General features: G+C 33.9%; 2 protein-coding genes across 3 annotated transcripts; one reads left to right on the top strand and one right to left on the bottom strand.

The window, feature by feature from the left end:
• Positions 1 to 238: 238 nt before the first annotated feature.
• On the bottom strand, positions 239 to 1098 carry LOC124839575 (uncharacterized). The gene has a single exon (XM_047315446.2). It carries the CDS (start codon positions 944 to 946, stop codon positions 443 to 445), a length of 504 nt encoding a protein of 167 aa, XP_047171402.2. The 5' UTR covers positions 947 to 1098; the 3' UTR covers positions 239 to 442.
• Positions 1099 to 4590: 3492 nt separating this feature from the next.
• On the top strand, positions 4591 to 8479 carry LOC148200597 (uncharacterized). Of its 2 annotated transcripts, XM_088114066.1 has the most exons (5): positions 4591 to 4722; positions 5056 to 6974; positions 7064 to 7287; positions 7383 to 7640; positions 7799 to 8479. In XM_088114066.1, the coding sequence occupies exons 2-5, from the start codon at positions 5061 to 5063 to the stop codon at positions 8376 to 8378; spliced, it is 2976 nt and encodes a 991-aa protein (XP_087970192.1). In that variant the 5' UTR covers positions 4591 to 4722; positions 5056 to 5060; the 3' UTR covers positions 8379 to 8479. The 2 variants fall into 2 exon arrangements, with proteins under 2 accessions (XP_087970192.1, XP_087970191.1); XM_088114065.1 differs by having other exon boundaries at positions 4614 to 6974.
• The last annotated feature ends 9070 nt before the right edge of the window (positions 8480 to 17549 follow it).

Here is a 17549-nt window from a genome sequence, read left to right as displayed (position 1 = left end):
TACTATGAATACCAAATTATTGTTAAAAAAATGATTATCTAATTATTAGAAGCTGCTATTTCCTAAACCTAAACATGGTCACTTACCTAAAGTTAACATTTATTTATCATTTTACTGTCAAAAAGCAGAGATTTTCATGTTTTTGGTCCTACATCTAGGCTATTACTTAGCATCATTCCTTTGTCAAAATCTTCAAGCAACATTAACAGAAAAACAACACAATGATTGTAATAACGAATGAAGAAAAAAAAAATCTCTATAATTTATATTCACAATTTACATGTACATGAACATGAACATGAAAAGACAGACTGTAATGAACTGAATAAAGACAAGAAAATTTATCAGTTATATGACAGACTGTAAGGAACTGAATAGAAAGAAGAAGATTGATCAGATATTCCTAAGTCAATCATATGATACCAACAGAACCCCAATTGCTCTATCTCACTGTTTTTCTTGATCTGGCATGAGAATTATGAATGGAGAAAAGTTTCTTGAAGACCTTCACAATCACCACCATGGCTGGTTTATTCTTGGTGGGATGAAGAAGGGAATTATGAGTGGTTTTTGCAAGAGTTAATTCATGAGCACTTCTAAACTCGACAACTTCCCTTGAAGAAGAGGTAGCAGAGCCTGTTGTTGTCGTTGTGGAGTACAACTCCTCATTGAAATCCTCCCACAACAAGTCCATTTTCTCCTCCTCTTCCTCTTCCTCTTCTTCATCTTCAAATCCATTTCTTTTCCTTCTATTCTCCACACAAGAAAAGCTCTTCCTGTGAACCTCAGCCACTAGTTTTGCTGCTCCAAAGCAATCATTTTCTCTTGTGTTTCCTTTGTAGGGATTAGGAGAAGCTGCTGGTGACAGATTCCACAGAGGAGGAGAATCAATGTTGTGTGAACAAGTATCACTGATTCTAGGGAAACTGAATTCCTCTGTATCCATGGTTTGGCTAATCACCACTTTGTATACAATATTAGAGAGTGGTGGAAAAAGGTGTGTTTTGGGTAGGTTTTGGAGGTGGGCCTCTCACTTGTTTACAAGAGCCTTTTGGTTCAACTGCTAAAAATCATGCACTTTCTTATTCACAACAACTCACAAATCATTAAAGACATCATGGTAATATAGAATTCCTTGTTTATTTGGATAATATTCTAAACAGTCATACGGGAATAGAATAAATCAAGTTATTTCCATAAACCAAATACTTGATATAATAAATTAGGAGAAACATATTATTAGAAAAAGTCAATTTATAATTTATATAATAATGTAAAATCGTTTTATTTTTAATCGATATAAAATATCTTATACGAAATTTGAACACAGATTGTGTACATGCTAAGTTACATTTTCAAGAAAGATCTTGACCACACTTAGGTAGGGCAGGACCAAACAAAATCATATATTGAAGTGTGTAGTTTATTATGATGAAAAAAAGATGTAAGAAAGGAAGGTAAAGTGAGAGTGAGAAAATGACAAAAGGAGAAAAAAATATTTCCATAATAATGTAAGAGGGTACAGGATGCATAATTGTCCTTCCTTAATGATTAAAGGTTGATGAAATGAATGTAAGAATGGGTGATAAGATGTGATGTAATTTCTAGAATCTACATAAACAGAAGGCTAGACCTTTAAGGGTAGCCAAGGGATGTTTATTATCGCCGGATTGATAGGAAGAAGTAGATTGTATGGTAGTTATTTTCCAATTTGGTGTTGACCATTTAAGCCGTGAAAGGGACGTTGAACCACTGGGAATCTAAGACAACAACTTCTTCAATCTTTTTAGGTTGTGTGTTGTGTTACATTCCATGTGGACCAGTTGTCACCACATTGCAAAGGTGTATATTGCTGATGGTTAAAATCAGGCAAGTTAGTAAAAGAGTATTGACGGGTCTTTCAAAGGGCAGTGGGAGACATAACAATAATAATGTGATATGGGTCTAACTTATTAGACATGATAAAACGGGTTTAGATTTACGGGTCGGTTTTCTAATTTGTCAAAATTTAACAAATTAGGTTGGATTTTTCATTATATGCTATTTACTATTTTTATTTTTACAGATTTTTATTAATTTGGATTTTAAAAAAGTGAAAACGAAGTAAAGGATGTTGGTCTAGAGTGACAAACAATTTAGTGTGGAACAAAACGTGCTTTTGGCTTGTTTTTACGGCTAAGATATGTGACCGCTGGATTTTGTTCTTGAAACATGGCTACTGATTTAGGTTGTGATAGTTAATGAGGCGTGCCAAATGCACCATGGCATTGCCAACCAAAATAGAGATGGTTCTCACCAAACAGTTGAATATTTCGCCAGCGTGCAATTCGGTGTTTCTCCTAAAATATTCAAATAACCACTATGCTTCCATAACTGTGCATTGGGGCTACTCTAGAGTTTAAACCAAGAAAAATAAGAAAATGGAATCATATTTTTATTTGGGAAAATTTTCATAACTAGATAGTTTGATCCCTAATTTATTAAAATAAGGTGGTTTTTTTTATAAAATTTAGGATAAATCGTTATAAGTCTTAAAACTTTATAAAATTTTAACTCATCAGTACTCATGACGAATTTCTTTATAAATATATTGATTGTCATGAATTATCACGACTTTAGTTCAACCCATGTACAAATGAGTCGAACGTATTTAGTTGTTATTTACAAATGCGTTAAATTGAAGTTCTTATTGTCATGAATCATAACAAATTTAGTTGAAAGTATTTATAAAAAAAATTTAGAATTTCACAATTTTATAAAGAAGTTATCTAGACTTCTATTTAGAAGTCGTTATAATGACTCATCCTTGATCTTTAAAAAAGATTAAATTATCTCATTTTTGTAAATTAAGAGTGTCCTTTTGAAAATTTGCCCTTTATCTGCAGACCATTTAAAAAATGGTGTGCCGATAAATTATGATTTGTAAGAACTTATAACAACTTCTTTGTAAATGTGTTAAATTGAATTTGTTATTGTCATGAATCATGACAAATTTAGTTCAACGTATTTATAAAAAAATTCTTAGAATTTCACAATTTTATAAAGAAGTTATCCAGCCTTATAACTTAGAAGTTGTCCGAATTTATAATGACTTATCCTAGATTTAAAAAGAAAATCAAATTACCTCGTTTTTGTAAATTAAGAGTGAAACTATCCTTTTAAAAATTTAACCTTTATCTGCACACCATTTAGAAAATGATATGTAGATAAAATTATGATTTATAAGAACTTATAACAACTTCTTTATAAATGCGTTAAATTGAATTCGTTATTGTCATGAATCATGACAAATTTAGTTCAATGTATTTATAAAAAAATCCTTAGAATTTCACAATTTTATAAAGAAGTTATCCAGATTTATAACTTAGAGGTTGTCCGAACTTAATGACTTTTCCTAATTTTAGAAAAAGATCAAATTGCCTCATTTTTGTAAATTAAGGGGGAAACTATCCTTTTAAAAATTTGCCTTTATATTTGCACACCATTTAGACATCAACCCTTTCATTGCCTTCGGTTTTTCTGTATTTTACATTTAAGGACATTTATTTATGCTATAAAAACTTATGATAGCACTATAAAAAAACAGCAATCTCACAAATCCATTGTTTTAGGATTTAGATTTAAAGTAATATAATGAATTTTTATATATAATTCTCATGATTCATACGTGTCCAATCTTTCTAACATTTTTTCTGACCCTCACAAAAATTCCAACAATAGATTCTGATTTGCTCTTTCTTAAAATAAATAAATAAATTTCGGATCAAACCTATTTACTTGTCATGCATATGCGTTTTAAAAATTGATCTAAAAGTCTAACATGACCTACTACATTTAAAAGTCTGCTTTTGTTGCAACGTCTTTAAAAAATTAGAAGACTTGTTATAAGTAGTTTAATAATTGGTGTGATAAAAAGAAGAATCGGTGTCTAATTTTGTCTTATATATACTTATTTGAAAAGAAGTAAGACTTACCCAAGAGTTTATTCTTAAGAGCATGTTGCAATGCAAACTTTTCAATTTGCCCCTACACGTGGGATAGTAACTTAGTTTAGATTACTTTAATTCAAGTTATGAATTTAAATTTTATCTAACAAAATCGTTTTTGCAGATATACGTCTTGTTTACAAAACTGCGAAGAAGATAATTAAAAAAAAAATATTAAGTCTACCTTTTTCGTTATACTATTTGTTTTAAACAATACATTAGAAAATGTGGATAGTTATAGACAATGGTTAAAACAAAGATATAGTTAGATCACTATTTAAAAGTGACACATTTTAAAAGTTGAGTAATTTAACTTTGGCAAAATACCCAATTTTGTCCCCACTTTGGTTCGGAAATCTCAAATTAGTCCCTTTATAGAAAAGTGAGTTGAATGGATCCTTACTTGTAATTAATTGACTCTAATCAGTCCCTTCCGTTAAATAGAAGGAAACGGAGTTAGTGGACTGATGATGTGGCAGTTGTATTTGGTGAGGTGTCAATACGGTGCTTACGTGGTGTTAGGGTTCCCCATTTTCAAATTCGTGCCTATTAAAAATTGGGGATAAAGGATTTGGGGCTCATTTGTTCGAGATTAGGGCATGTCCGAGAAAGAAGACAGAGGCAGGCAGTGTTTGGAGATTACAAGTGATCGCGGGAACTCGTAAGAACTTTTACACAAAGCATTTGTGAGTGGACGACCATTGGTGGGGTAAATAACGAAAAGCGACTTTCGAAGGTGCGTTTATGGTAGGTTTTGTTCTGTGTATCGTTGCTTTCGTTGTGGTCCCCCCACAAGTTTTGAATTATTTTATGGTTTGTCTGTGTTGTGTGCCCCATTGTCAGTGCATTTGCTTTGTTTCTGTTGCGACGTTGTCGTTGTGGTCCCCCTTCATAGTGTGTGGTACTGTGTTGTGGCATTTGCTTTATTTAATGTCATAAATGTGGTTTTGTTTTGTTTGAGTTGTTTATGGTCTGTACAGTAGTATGTTTATGCTTTGTTTTTTGCTTAGATATCATTTGGGTTAAGGGTTAAGCATAGATTAACTAACTGTGACCAATTTTATATTAGATAATATGGCCAACTCACGCATTGAAGTCGTGTTTCACCATGGGGGGAAATTTGAGAATAATGGGACATTTGGATATCACTATGGTCAAACCACAACTATAAAAATAGACCCTGATCGATGGAGTTATTTTGAAATATTAAGCATTCTAAAGGAGATGGGTTATAGGAATGTAAAGGACTTATGGTATTCATTGGGTCGTGGTCCTGTATTAGAAGATTGTTTGGAACCTTTATTAGATGACAAGGGTGCTTGTCATCTGATTAATATTGCTATGTTGAATGGTGAAGCTCACCTCTATGTTATACATAGGGTGTGTGAACCTGAGTATCTTCTACAGTTGGAATGCATATCTGAACCCCAAATTGATAGACCTAGTGTTGAAGGAGAAGTTGAGAGAGAGAGTGCTGATTTGGAAGTTCATAGACCTAGTGATGAAGGAGAAGTTGAGAGAGAGAGTGCTGATTTGCAAGTTGATAGACCTAGTGTTGAAGGAGAAGTTGAGAGAGAGAGTGCTGAAAAGGAAGTTCAGATGGAGATTGGTGTAGCAGATGTTGAGGCAGTGGGTGAAGCAGAGGTTCAGACAATAGCACCTGAGGTAGAACCTGAATCAGAAGTTCATCCAGAAATGATAGAAGTTGAGGTTGATGTACTGGCTGATATAGAGGGTATGGTAGAGGATGTTGGTGCGGAGGCAGAGGTTGAGGTACAGGATGTTGGTGTGGAGGCACAGGTTGAGGTAGAGGATGTTGGTGTGGAGGCAGAGGTTGAAGTAGAGGGAAATGGTGTGAATGTAGACGTCCAGTCTGATGTGGAGGGGCAGGCAGAAGTAGAGGGTGAGGTAGAGGGTAATGGAGTAGAAACTGATGAGTATGATGTTAGCAGTTGGAATGGGTCCGAAGAGGATGTATTGATTGACCATGGAGATGTAGTGGGATTTGATATATTTGAAGGTACTAATGAAGTTGAATTTGGTGGACCTAGGGGTTTATCTGACAGTGATTGGGAATCCGACAGTTTGAAGAGTGTTGTGGAAAGTGATAACACAGATGATGACAGGGATGACCATGGGGATTTTGGTGTTTTTTCAATGCCCAAAACTATGGAACAATATAAATGGGAAGTGGGCACGTACTTCAGTGACAAAAAAGAATTTACAGAAGCTATAAGAACCTATGGAGTAGAGAATGGTAGAAAATTAAAGGTTTATAAAAATGACAAAAGAAGAGTGCGTGTCAGATGTTGTGGGGCAAAAGGGAAATGTCCTTGGAATGCATATTGTGCATATAAGGCAGCTGAAAATACATGGCAGCTAAGGAAAATAGTAGACAACCACACTTGCAGTAGAGAATTTAACATCCGTCTAATGACTTCAAAATGGTTGAGTGGGAGGTTAGAGAAGACTATGAAAGACAATCCAAATATTAATCTGTATAACCTCCATAACAAAGTTTCTAAGAAGTGGAACATTGGTGTTTCACGGTCCACAACCTGTAGGGCAAAAGCAATGGCATCCAAACAAATAGAAGGTGATTTTAAAGAACAATATAGAAGAGTGTATGACTATGCCAATGAGTTGCTTCGGTCAAATCCTGGTTCAACTGTGAAAGTTCATGTTGAACCTAATGAGGACACTCCAATTTTCAAGAGGCTATATGTGTGTTTGAAGGCCTGTAAGGACAGCTTCGTGTCATGTAGGAAGATTATAGGTTTGGATGGTTGTTTTTTAAAAGGAAAATTTGGAGGTGAGTTGTTAACTGCAGTAGCAAGAGATGGGAATGACCAAATGTGTCCTTTGGCATATGCTGTTGTGGAAGTGGAGAATAAGGACAGTTGGAGTTGGTTTCTACATTTTCTCATTGATGATCTTGGTGGTGTGGAGATTTCTTCAACCATCACATTTATGTCAGATCAACAAAAAGTTAGTAACTTATTACCATTGCCATCTTTTTTTTTATGTTTTAAACCTTCATGTGTTTTATATTAACTTGTATATCTTCATGTGAATAGGGACTTTTACCAGCCTTACAAGAACTTCTCCCTGGTGTGGAGCAAAGGTTTTGTGTGAGGCACATCTATGCTAATTTCAGGAAGAGGTTTCCTGGCCAGATTCTAAAACGTCTACTATGGAAGGCAGCAGCATCAACACACCCTCAAACATGGGAAGCAGTGATGAGAGAAATTAAAGGGGTGAATCCAGACGCCTTTAAATACTTATTAGCCATCCCACCAAGGTATGCCAATCCACATGCCTTTAAAATTCATTGCTCGTATTAATTGTTGTTTGTTTTCATAGCTGATATTTTGCACTTGTTATTTGTGTAAGTAGATTTTGGTCACGGTCAAGGTTTACAAGTAATGCTGTTTGTGACACCTTAGTGAATAACATGTCTGAAGCATTTAATAGTGTAATTTTACATGCAAGAGGTAAGCCCATCATCACAATGATGGAAGACATTCGTATGTACCTCATGAAGAGATGGGCAACAAATAGAAACAAAATATCCACATATGAAGGTAGTATTTGTCCAAAGATTAAGAAAAGATTTGACAAGGAACTGCACCTGAGAAAATACTGGATACCTAGGTATGTTGATTTCACTGATTTCTCTGATTTCTCTTTTAAACACTGATTTCATTGATTTCACTGGATACCTAGGTATGTTGATTTCATTGATTTCACTGCACATTACCATTTCACTGATTTCTCTTTTAAACACTGATTTCTCTTTTAAAAATCTGCAGTTGGTCTGGAGAGAAAATTTTTGAGGTCAGACACATTTCAATGATGAGTGACAAGTATGTCGTTGACATTGATAAACTGGAATGCAGTTGCAGAAAGTGGACTTTAACAGCTATCCCATGCTGTCATGCACTAGCTGCCATGACATTTATCAACATCAATGGAGAAGACTACGTGCCACATTGGTTTACAAAGTCAACCTACCAAGAAACATACATTCCAATCATCTACCCTGTCAATGGTCCTCAGCTATGGGAAACAACTTCTCAGCCTGATGTGTTGCCTCCAACTAAAAGAGTCTTGCCTGGTAGACCAAAGAAGAAGAGAAGGCTAGAGGCTTGGGAGCTAAAGAAGGATGACACACAACTGAAGCAAAATGGAACTCGTAAGAGATGTTCCATATGTAGACAGGTTGGTCATAAAAGAAATAGTTGTCCGCAAGCTCCTCCAGCACCCCAAACTCAATATCAATCAAGTGAGCAACCTGCAACCCAACCTGAACAAAGTCAGCCAACTACTGGACCAAGTCAACTTACTCAATGCGTTTTGGAACATACTCAGCCATCTACAACACAAGTTTAAAACTGATTTAGGACTGACAGTATGTTTAGCTTAAGTGATGGCTATTTTGTAATGACAAACATATATTTTGTAATCACAGACATGTTTTTTGTAATCACATACATCTGCTTGGTAAACTGTCAGACGTGGATTTGAATTCCACTTTGTAATTTCATTATGATGTAATTATGAATGTGAACGCTCGCCCACCACTTTGTAATTCCACTTTGTTTAATATCTACCAATGTTCGTACCAAATCTACCAAATTGGGCGCTCGCCCACCACAAGAGGACGCTCGTCCAGCACGAGAGGACGCTCGTCCAGAGAAGACTCTCAGCTGACGGTCGCCCACTCGCTCAGAACGCTTGCCAGGATAAGTGGACGCTCGTCCAAGAGTAGAAGCACGAGCGGACGCTCGTCCCAGCCACGTAGAAATGGACGCCCGTCCAGCCAGGTAGAAGAGAACGCTCGTCCTGTCATAGGACGCTCGTCCTTCAGAAGTGGACGCTCAGAAGTGGATCCAGCAAGGAGAACAGGACGCTCGTCCGGAATTGGAACTGCAAAATTGGAACTGTCATTATCCATCAACCACTTTCAATCTTTTTCTTTTTGGAACTGCAAAATTGTATACAGATTTTTCTTTTTGGATTACAGAAGCCACTTCCTCATTTTATTGCCAGTTACACACCACTTCCTCATTTTATGTTGTACATATCAAACTAAATGTAATTTCAAACCATATTCAGAAGCTTGAATTCAAATTTGACCTTCATTTGATAACATCATATTACAATTTGTCCAAAGTGCTCTTCACATAAACTATCTAACAGAACACATCATGGACTTTTAAACAAAAAACATACAACAATGATATTAATCAATCCCAGAAAACATATCATTGTTATTAACATCTTCTCCCTTTTTTGACATTCCCTAACACATTTCTCCAGACTATTAATCTTCCTCCTTTGCCTTGCAATAGTACTAACAGTATCATCTACGCAATCTTCACTAAGCCATTTAAAGAAATTGCATCCTTGAAGTTCTTCATTTCTTGTCCGCTTGTAGTTAGGGCAGCCCCAGAATTGTTTCCCCTCGTTCTTAATTGTTTTTGCCACTCTCAACACAGCAGCCTCCCCACAGTGGCATATTTGGCTTCCAACCAATCCTCTGGATGAACCACCACGACAGCTCCCCCATGAGCAAGACGAACAACCGTGATTCGAAGACATTGCCAACCCCAAACAGCGAACCCAAAAGAGCAAACCCCAAACAGAGACAACCACTGACAACGAAGAAGAACTCGCCAACCGCGAACCACCACTGCTCCGTCTTCCCGCGATCACTGCCTGCCTCTGTCTCAATTCTCGCACACGGACATGCCCTAATCTCGAACAAATGCACTGACAATGGGGCACACAACACAGACAAACCACAAAATAAATCAAAACTTTTGGGGGGACCACACTGAAAGCAACGAATCACAGAACAAAACCTACCATAAACGCACCTTCGAAAGTCGCTTTTTGGTTTTCGTTATTTACCCCACCACTGCTCCGTCTTCCCGCGATCACTGCATCCTCTGTCTTCTTTCTCGCACACGGACGTGCCCTAATCTCGAACAAATGAGCCCCAAATCCTTTATCCCCAATTTTTAATAGGCACGAATTTGAAAATGGGGAACCCTAACACCACGTAAGCACCGTATTGACACCTCACCAAATACAACTGCCACATCATCAGTCCACTAACTCCGTTTCCTTCTATTTAACGGAAGGGACTGATTAGAGTCAATTAATTACAAGTAAGGATCCATTCAACTCACTTTTCTATAAAGGGACTAATTTGAGATTTCCGAACCAAAGTGGGGACAAAATTGGGTATTTTGCCTTTAACTTTAAATATTTTAGGTTACCATCAATCACATGATTCAATAATAATTAAATCGTTATAAGGTGTATCAAATTATTTTGTGACAAAGGTCAAGTGGACAAACTCACGTTCAAATTGTGGTATTTGGGCTACTACATTCTTAAGGAGAAAAAGTTTCATATTGACTATTAGCTATAACTTTTAGTCTAGTGATAAATACTTGATCTAATAATTAGTATTAGAGTTAAGGTTATGAGTTTGATTCCCAACGAGAGAATTATTTATGGAAGGTTTAATACCTCTTTTGGTCCCTAGAAAGGGGGCCAATGTTCAATGTGGTCCCACCTTTTTTTAGAAGTTCAATGTGATCCCATCTTTTGTAAAAAGTGTGCAATCAAGTCCTTTTTGGAAACGGCGTTAAGTTTTTAACGGAGCAGCTGACAGGGTGGACTGAAGTTAGCTACGTGGCTTTGTGTGAGTAATACGTGGCAGTGAGAGGGTGATACGTGGCTGTGAGAGGGTAAATCAGAAGTTAGGGTTTGAGTTGCAGAGAAATTAGTAATTTGGGATTTCTTAGAAGATCAGAGAAGTGAAGAACATTGTCGTCAACGATACCATACTCCTTGATCCGGGCTATCTCTTTGCCATCGGAAACCAACTTCTGCTTTTTCACCACGAAGCCTTTGCACTGCTGAATCCTCATTTTCACCGAAGCAATGGAATCAGACTCCAACACGCGCATTGGGGTTACAACGCCATCCACAATTAGGTAAAATCAAGATTGGCTCACCAGAACAATGTCCCGACTGCCCTTCATATTACCCCTTCTCTTCGAAAACTGAACTCAAAGCAAACTCAGCAATTCAAATATCTCAAAGTCAATCACTCTTTTACCCTTTTTCTTGTTCCAGGTTCCCAATTTGCCTTACCTTATCCTACTCGTTTTCTGCTTTACTCCGAAATTTGTTTTTTGATGATACAACTCAATGGGACCCAAAGAAACAAAACAAAGAACCTGTTTTTGAGGTGCCCAGAAGGAAATTTTGATTGTGCTTTGGAAATGGACGATGGAATGAAGAATAACGTTAATAAAAAAAACAAAAGCAATAACTCTCAAATAAATGGTGGAAGTGAAGCAAGGGAGAGGGGACTCTTACCAAGAAGAAATCCCAAATTACTAATTTCTCTGCAACTCAAACCCTAACTTCTGATTTACCCTCTCACAGCCACGTATCACCCTCTCACTGCCACGTATTACCCACACAAAGCCACGTAGTTAACTTCAGTCCACCCTGTCAGCTGCTCCGTTAAAAACTTAACGCCGTTTCCAAAAAGGACTTGATTGCACACTTTTTACAAAAGATGGGATCACATTGAACTTCTAAAAAAAGGTGGGACCACATTGAACATTGGCCCCCTTTCTAGGGACCAAAAGAGGTATTAAACCTTTATGGAAAGATTGTTACATGTTGCATAATTATCTCGTTTTGTAGGCTAGGTGAACCAAGTCACAATTGAAGAGTTTGATCCCTTGTGAGATAATTGTTGAAATAATTTTGTTCTAAATGTAAACACAAAAATTAAATAATTGTTGCTTAAAGTAATGATTGTAACCACTCATAGCATTAGGAAAAAAATTGTTGCCTTTGAGCAAAAACCATGACTACATGCTCCAATGCTAGAAACTTGTTGCCTAAACTTAAGGCTATATTTTTTTTTTACTTTACACATCATTTTTCAATTGTTGTCTAAACTAAAAAATGGTGTAGTATTTTAAGTATTTGATCATGATGGATGCATGTGCTAAGTTAATTCACAAACACATAACAATTGACATACTTTTTTGGATAAACAATACAGACACTTTAAGCATTTCAAGGTAAAATTCTATTATTAAAAATGCTTATTCTATATTAAACTAATTTTTTATTTATTTATCTTATAAGAAGATTTCTCAAGAATTGTTTGCGTCAAAGATATCTTGAAGAATACACTAAACATGCTTCGTGCCAACAACCATTTTGGAAAGACTAAATATCAATTCCCCAAGAGACCATCAACCTCATTTGATATATCTTTTTACTCTAATTTATACAGAAACTATATGACCTAGGTATGATAAATTATAGTTATGCATCAAAATGTTGCTCGAAAAATATATATGTAATTAACGTCTCATAAAGAGAGTTTATTGCATTTCTGCTTGCATGTGGATAGACATATGCTTGAAGAAGAAGAACTTCTCCAATGTTCACAACAGTTAGAAAAGATTCTTGCGACTCTTTGTTCTCACCATATATAAATAGAAGATTCCTTTGAAAAGGGAAAGGTGGACAAAACTAATAATTCTTTTGTTTTTCATACATTAAGAAATCCTCAAGTCTTTGTGAAAAAGAAGATTATTTAGTAGCAACCTAAAAAAGTGTTATTGATCTTGTATTTATCTTAAAGTGTTACCCTCTTTTAGCAAACCTGTGATAACTTAGATTGTGAAAGAAAGTTGTTCATCCAAGAGTGATTATGTTAAAAAAAATATTAATCTTAGTTAAGACTCGTCGCATTCCAAGGAATATACAATCTTAACTAAGAAGTGTTGCATTCTATAAAATATCCTATCTTAGTTAAGAGTTGATGGAGTCCAAATAATACCTAGTTTTAACCATTAATAGTAGAGTTTCAAAAAATATGCACATTGTATTTTTGCAACAATATCCTGCATAATGAAACTTGATCATATTAATTAAGAATTGGACCTAATATGTGTTTACAGATGAACCAATATACAAACACCTAGAATAAATCTTTTTTCACTTCTAACTCTTTAAGTTGCCTATTGATAGTGCATTTGTCAATTTAAAATTGCGTCTGACTATCTTCATTAGACACCGATCTTATGGAAACTTCTTGACAATGTGTCTATCAAGTTATTAGAACATCCTCTGAATGCTTTCATCAAACGTTGTTTTGTGAAAATCTTTAGAAGTTTTAAATACTTTTGTGTAATTTTCTCGTTTTCACAATCTTTCTTTTGTTGCTTCTAGGCCATTGAGACCTATTATCTTGAATGAGCTTTTAGAAGTTTGTGTGCCTACGCTTGCACTAGAATTGGGACTAGGAGAAGAGTTTAAAAAGATAGCATCTACATAAGTAATACTTCCTTTCTACATTAGTGATCACTATTATGGTTTTGTTTGACCTTTTAGGTTTAACTTTAGTGTTAAGTATGTAAAGGATCCATCCCTCCTTTTGAGGGTTTAAGCAATATTCATGATGAAAAGATAATGATTGATTTATAGGAAAATACTAAAAAGATGTTTCGTTGTAGACATGCTGAAAATGAGATGTTTATTAGGTTTGGCTAGAAAGTGTGGATACTCTAATTATTGGAAAAAAATGTTATTTTTATTTAACTGAATCAAGTTCAATATTTTTACTTTTGATGTGTACAATGTTACTTGTTACGTTCCACCACTAGAATAAAGATTTGTGTGCTTGCAAGCTCCCTTGCAATTTAATTATACCTACCCTACTCGATGTTGTAATATTAACCAATTTGAAACCATTACGAACATTACACCATCAACTCCTTTGATGAAACCTTTAATTTGGTATAATTGAGGTATTATACAAAGGTATAATGATCATATTATATGTTAACATGGATGTTAAGTTGGTTGTGCTTAACACGCACGGTTAGTAGTCTCATCAATAAGTTTTCATATGTGTGTTAGGAAGTATGATAAGTCAGGAGGTGCTAGTAAGTAGTAGATAAGAAAAGGTGTTACAGTACCGATGTTGAGAATAAAGTAACATTTAAGTCGATGACCTATACATATAGTATACTATAAGTGTACAATTCTACAATTCTACAATTCTACAATTCTACAATTCTACATTAATGTGCTAGTGTTGGATTAATGTGAAGTTTTTTAGCAAGAAAATGTTTCAAGTTTTGGCATGCAATATTTTGGATGTGGCACTCTTTAAAACACTTATATGGGTCTTTGGTAGGCAATTGATGTAGTATACTTTGCTAATTTGGAAGAATATTTTTTGCATGATATAGGTATCACAATATAAGTTATAAGATAGTTGTGTAAACAATACGGTTCTTTACCCCTTTATTAAATGGAAACAAACTCAACTTGGTATCACAACTTACTCTTAGATATAATGACTAGTATGGTGTAGGGCATAATGAGATACACCATATTCTTTGAATATGTTAAATGTGCTTACTAATTATATTAATTTATGCATGAACTTTATTGGTGGAGGCAAAGTGATTCCTTGAATTGGGGACATTTTTTTTATAAAATGAAGTCATTATAACATTTTCTATAAGTTGAAGTGCTAGATGATCGTGCAAAGGACTCTATTTATGGGTGCATTTTAATACTCATAACTTAGTTGTAATTATAGGTTATGTAGTGACATTACCTTGGTTGGTAGGAAGCTAAGGGTGTTTAATTTATGATGGTATAAAAATTAGTTATTTATTATTTATGACTTTGAAAGATCCTTAAAATCAAGTCTATTTCAGATCCTTTTCCTATATCCTTTTCCAATTTTAGTTTTCTAAAACCAAAATACCACATCTTGAATATGTGCAATCCATTCTATCATCTCTATAGCATTTTTATTCTCTCTTTTGATCTTGATTTCATTTATCATCCTTTTCAATATCATATTGTTACTATAGGATGAAAGCTGACACATAAAGTATTACTATGTGTCTGAGTCATATGAGTCGATCGGTTGGGGGTATAGAAAAGAACTGTTGAGTAGAGTTAAAACGTAATCAATATGGTAACTACTATTGATGAGTGGTTAATGTTGGCATTAATGACCATTAAGAAGTAAATTAATAGGTCCGATTCTTTTAAACGCTATAAGTAGAGGTTTAATTTCGAGGTAATACACACTTTATGATAATTTAATTACTTTAGACCTTCATAGAAAAAGACGTCAGAGTGTTTTCTGCAGCTTACCACCCTCAAACCGATCGGTCGTCCATAGCAGAGTAAGGAGTAGATGTTCGGCTAGATAGGAGAATTGTGCAAGAATCATCCTCGTCCCAATCCAGCAGAAACACATATCATAGTTTGTATATGGTTGCAAGTTAGTAAGCACACCCATCCAATTAAATTTTTAAACATAGTAAGTTCTTCCTTAACTTGTGAAGTTGAGAGAACTTTGGTTTTTTCAACCAACCTTTAAATTCATTGAAATTTATGATTTGATTGTTTGAAGTTAGAAATTTTTTAAATTCTTAAAGTTGTAACTCTTGATTCAAATCAATTCCAAGTAAGGAGAATTACTTTGTTTTATTTTACCTTACTTTAGTTTAAGTTGTATTTTGAATTGTAAATGTAAGTTGAGAATCTATTATTTGAATAGATATTGATAGTTGGGCGAGAAGAAAATATGTCATTATGGTTATAATATTGAATCCATGTAAATAATTTCATTATTGGTTAATAAGTGGTAAACGAATTATTATGTTTGGTTTGATTTTGGATTTAAAATGTAAAATATTAGGTTGAAACCATATGTCGTGTTCTTTTGTCTTCGTCTTGAACAAGATGTTAAGTAGATAATGGTTTGTATATTGAATTCTTCGGCAAGTGTTAAATTGAGATGAAAATTAGCCATGTAATAGAAAAAAACTTATGTTGAGATACAAGTATTTATATACCATGGTTAAATTACTTTCTTGAAAATTAGACTTCTCTTTACAATTTGTTTTAATCTCTTGATCATGAAAATTTTCCACTAACCAAATACAAACCAAATATGTGTGTGTGTGAGTTACTGATGTTGCAAATTTGTCTAGCAAAAATAACATGATAAATATGAGATAAATTTTAGAGACTCGATAATCATAAAATACAAATTTATTCAGATGTAATAAAATTTGTTATATTTGAATAAATAAAAAGTTTGGTCTGTCAGGCTTAATAATTTTTTTCATAAATCCAAACCTAGCATATTTAATTAAATAGGCTTTTCTAAAAGTCGAAGACATTTTATTAAGTCAAATCAGATTTGAAACGATTAGGCGATAGATGTTTGCCAAACAACTTTAACTTTCCGTTTCATTTTATATGTGGTTTAAAATTTTCTCACACGTAAAAGATAAATATATAATTTAGTGAATATTTATTTTACTAAAATATACTTATGCTTTTTTTCTATTTTATTTTTCATTTCATGCATTTATACATACACTAATTACATTTTCTTTCTAACATAAAAATACATGTTTTATGAATACATATAAAATAGTAAAGAGGGTTGGTTCTCTTGTCTAATTAATTCAGTGGTAAATCTTTAACAAATATTTTGGAGTATCAAAATCTTCATAAAAAAAGTATAATTTCTTTAGAGTGTTAAATATATACAATATATTAAAATTAAAAAAAGATACATTTTAAATTATATATTAGTTTATATGTAACTTCTAATGGATTAATGATAGTTAAGAAATATTTTATCGTCTAATCGGATTGTGACTAATAAATAATGAAATAATCTATGACTAATATAAAGGAACTTTTATGCAGTTGCTAGTTTTGTTGGTTATAACTTATATTCCCACAAATAAAAAAAAAAAAACTCTTCAAACAGATATTCCTTCCTATTAGTTTTTCAGAGTTCATAGATTAACTTTATATGAGCACATTGAATAGCTTTTGAATCCACTAAGTGAACAAAAATTCATGTTTAAAGAAAAGTTAGCACTATAATTTGCAAGATGTGATCTTATGTTATTGGTTAACCACTCATTGAACAAAATGTGAAAAGGAAAAAGTGTGTCATGGGCTTACATTGTTAAATGGACACTCAACTAGAGCAATTGCCCATAATTTCTTCTACACATCTTCACAGTTTTCAAGTTATTCATTTTACCCTTTGTGATTTATATATGTATGAATCTTACATAGCTCAATTTTTCTTCTTTCTTTGCAACTGCTCTTAGACATCAAGATTTTGATAAAAAGGATTAGTTGAGAATTAAGATTTTTAAGACTTTGAAGGTGGGTAATGCATTTAATAAGCATTGATATGTTCTTTTTTTTTTCATAGTTTTCAAACATCCGAGGCTCATTCTGTTTTATTTATTTTCATGTTATGCAAGAAGCTCTTATCTTTCACAAAAATATATATAAAATGTTGGAGTAAAATGATGTATTGTATCATATAGATGAAATTTCTAATATTATGAAATTTGAGTCAATCGAGGAGGAATTAGTCAAAAGAGATTGCGGTAGAGCTTTCGCAACAAAGTAAATAAAATATGTTATTATTTATGTAAA

This window comes from Vigna umbellata, chromosome 4, assembly GCF_029865625.1.
Source record: "Vigna umbellata cultivar VRB3 chromosome 4, Vumbellata_1.0, whole genome shotgun sequence".
NCBI lineage: Eukaryota > Viridiplantae > Streptophyta > Magnoliopsida > Fabales > Fabaceae > Vigna > Vigna umbellata.
The sequence above is the reverse complement of the archived record's forward strand: the minus strand, read 5'-3'. Positions and strand labels throughout refer to the sequence as shown.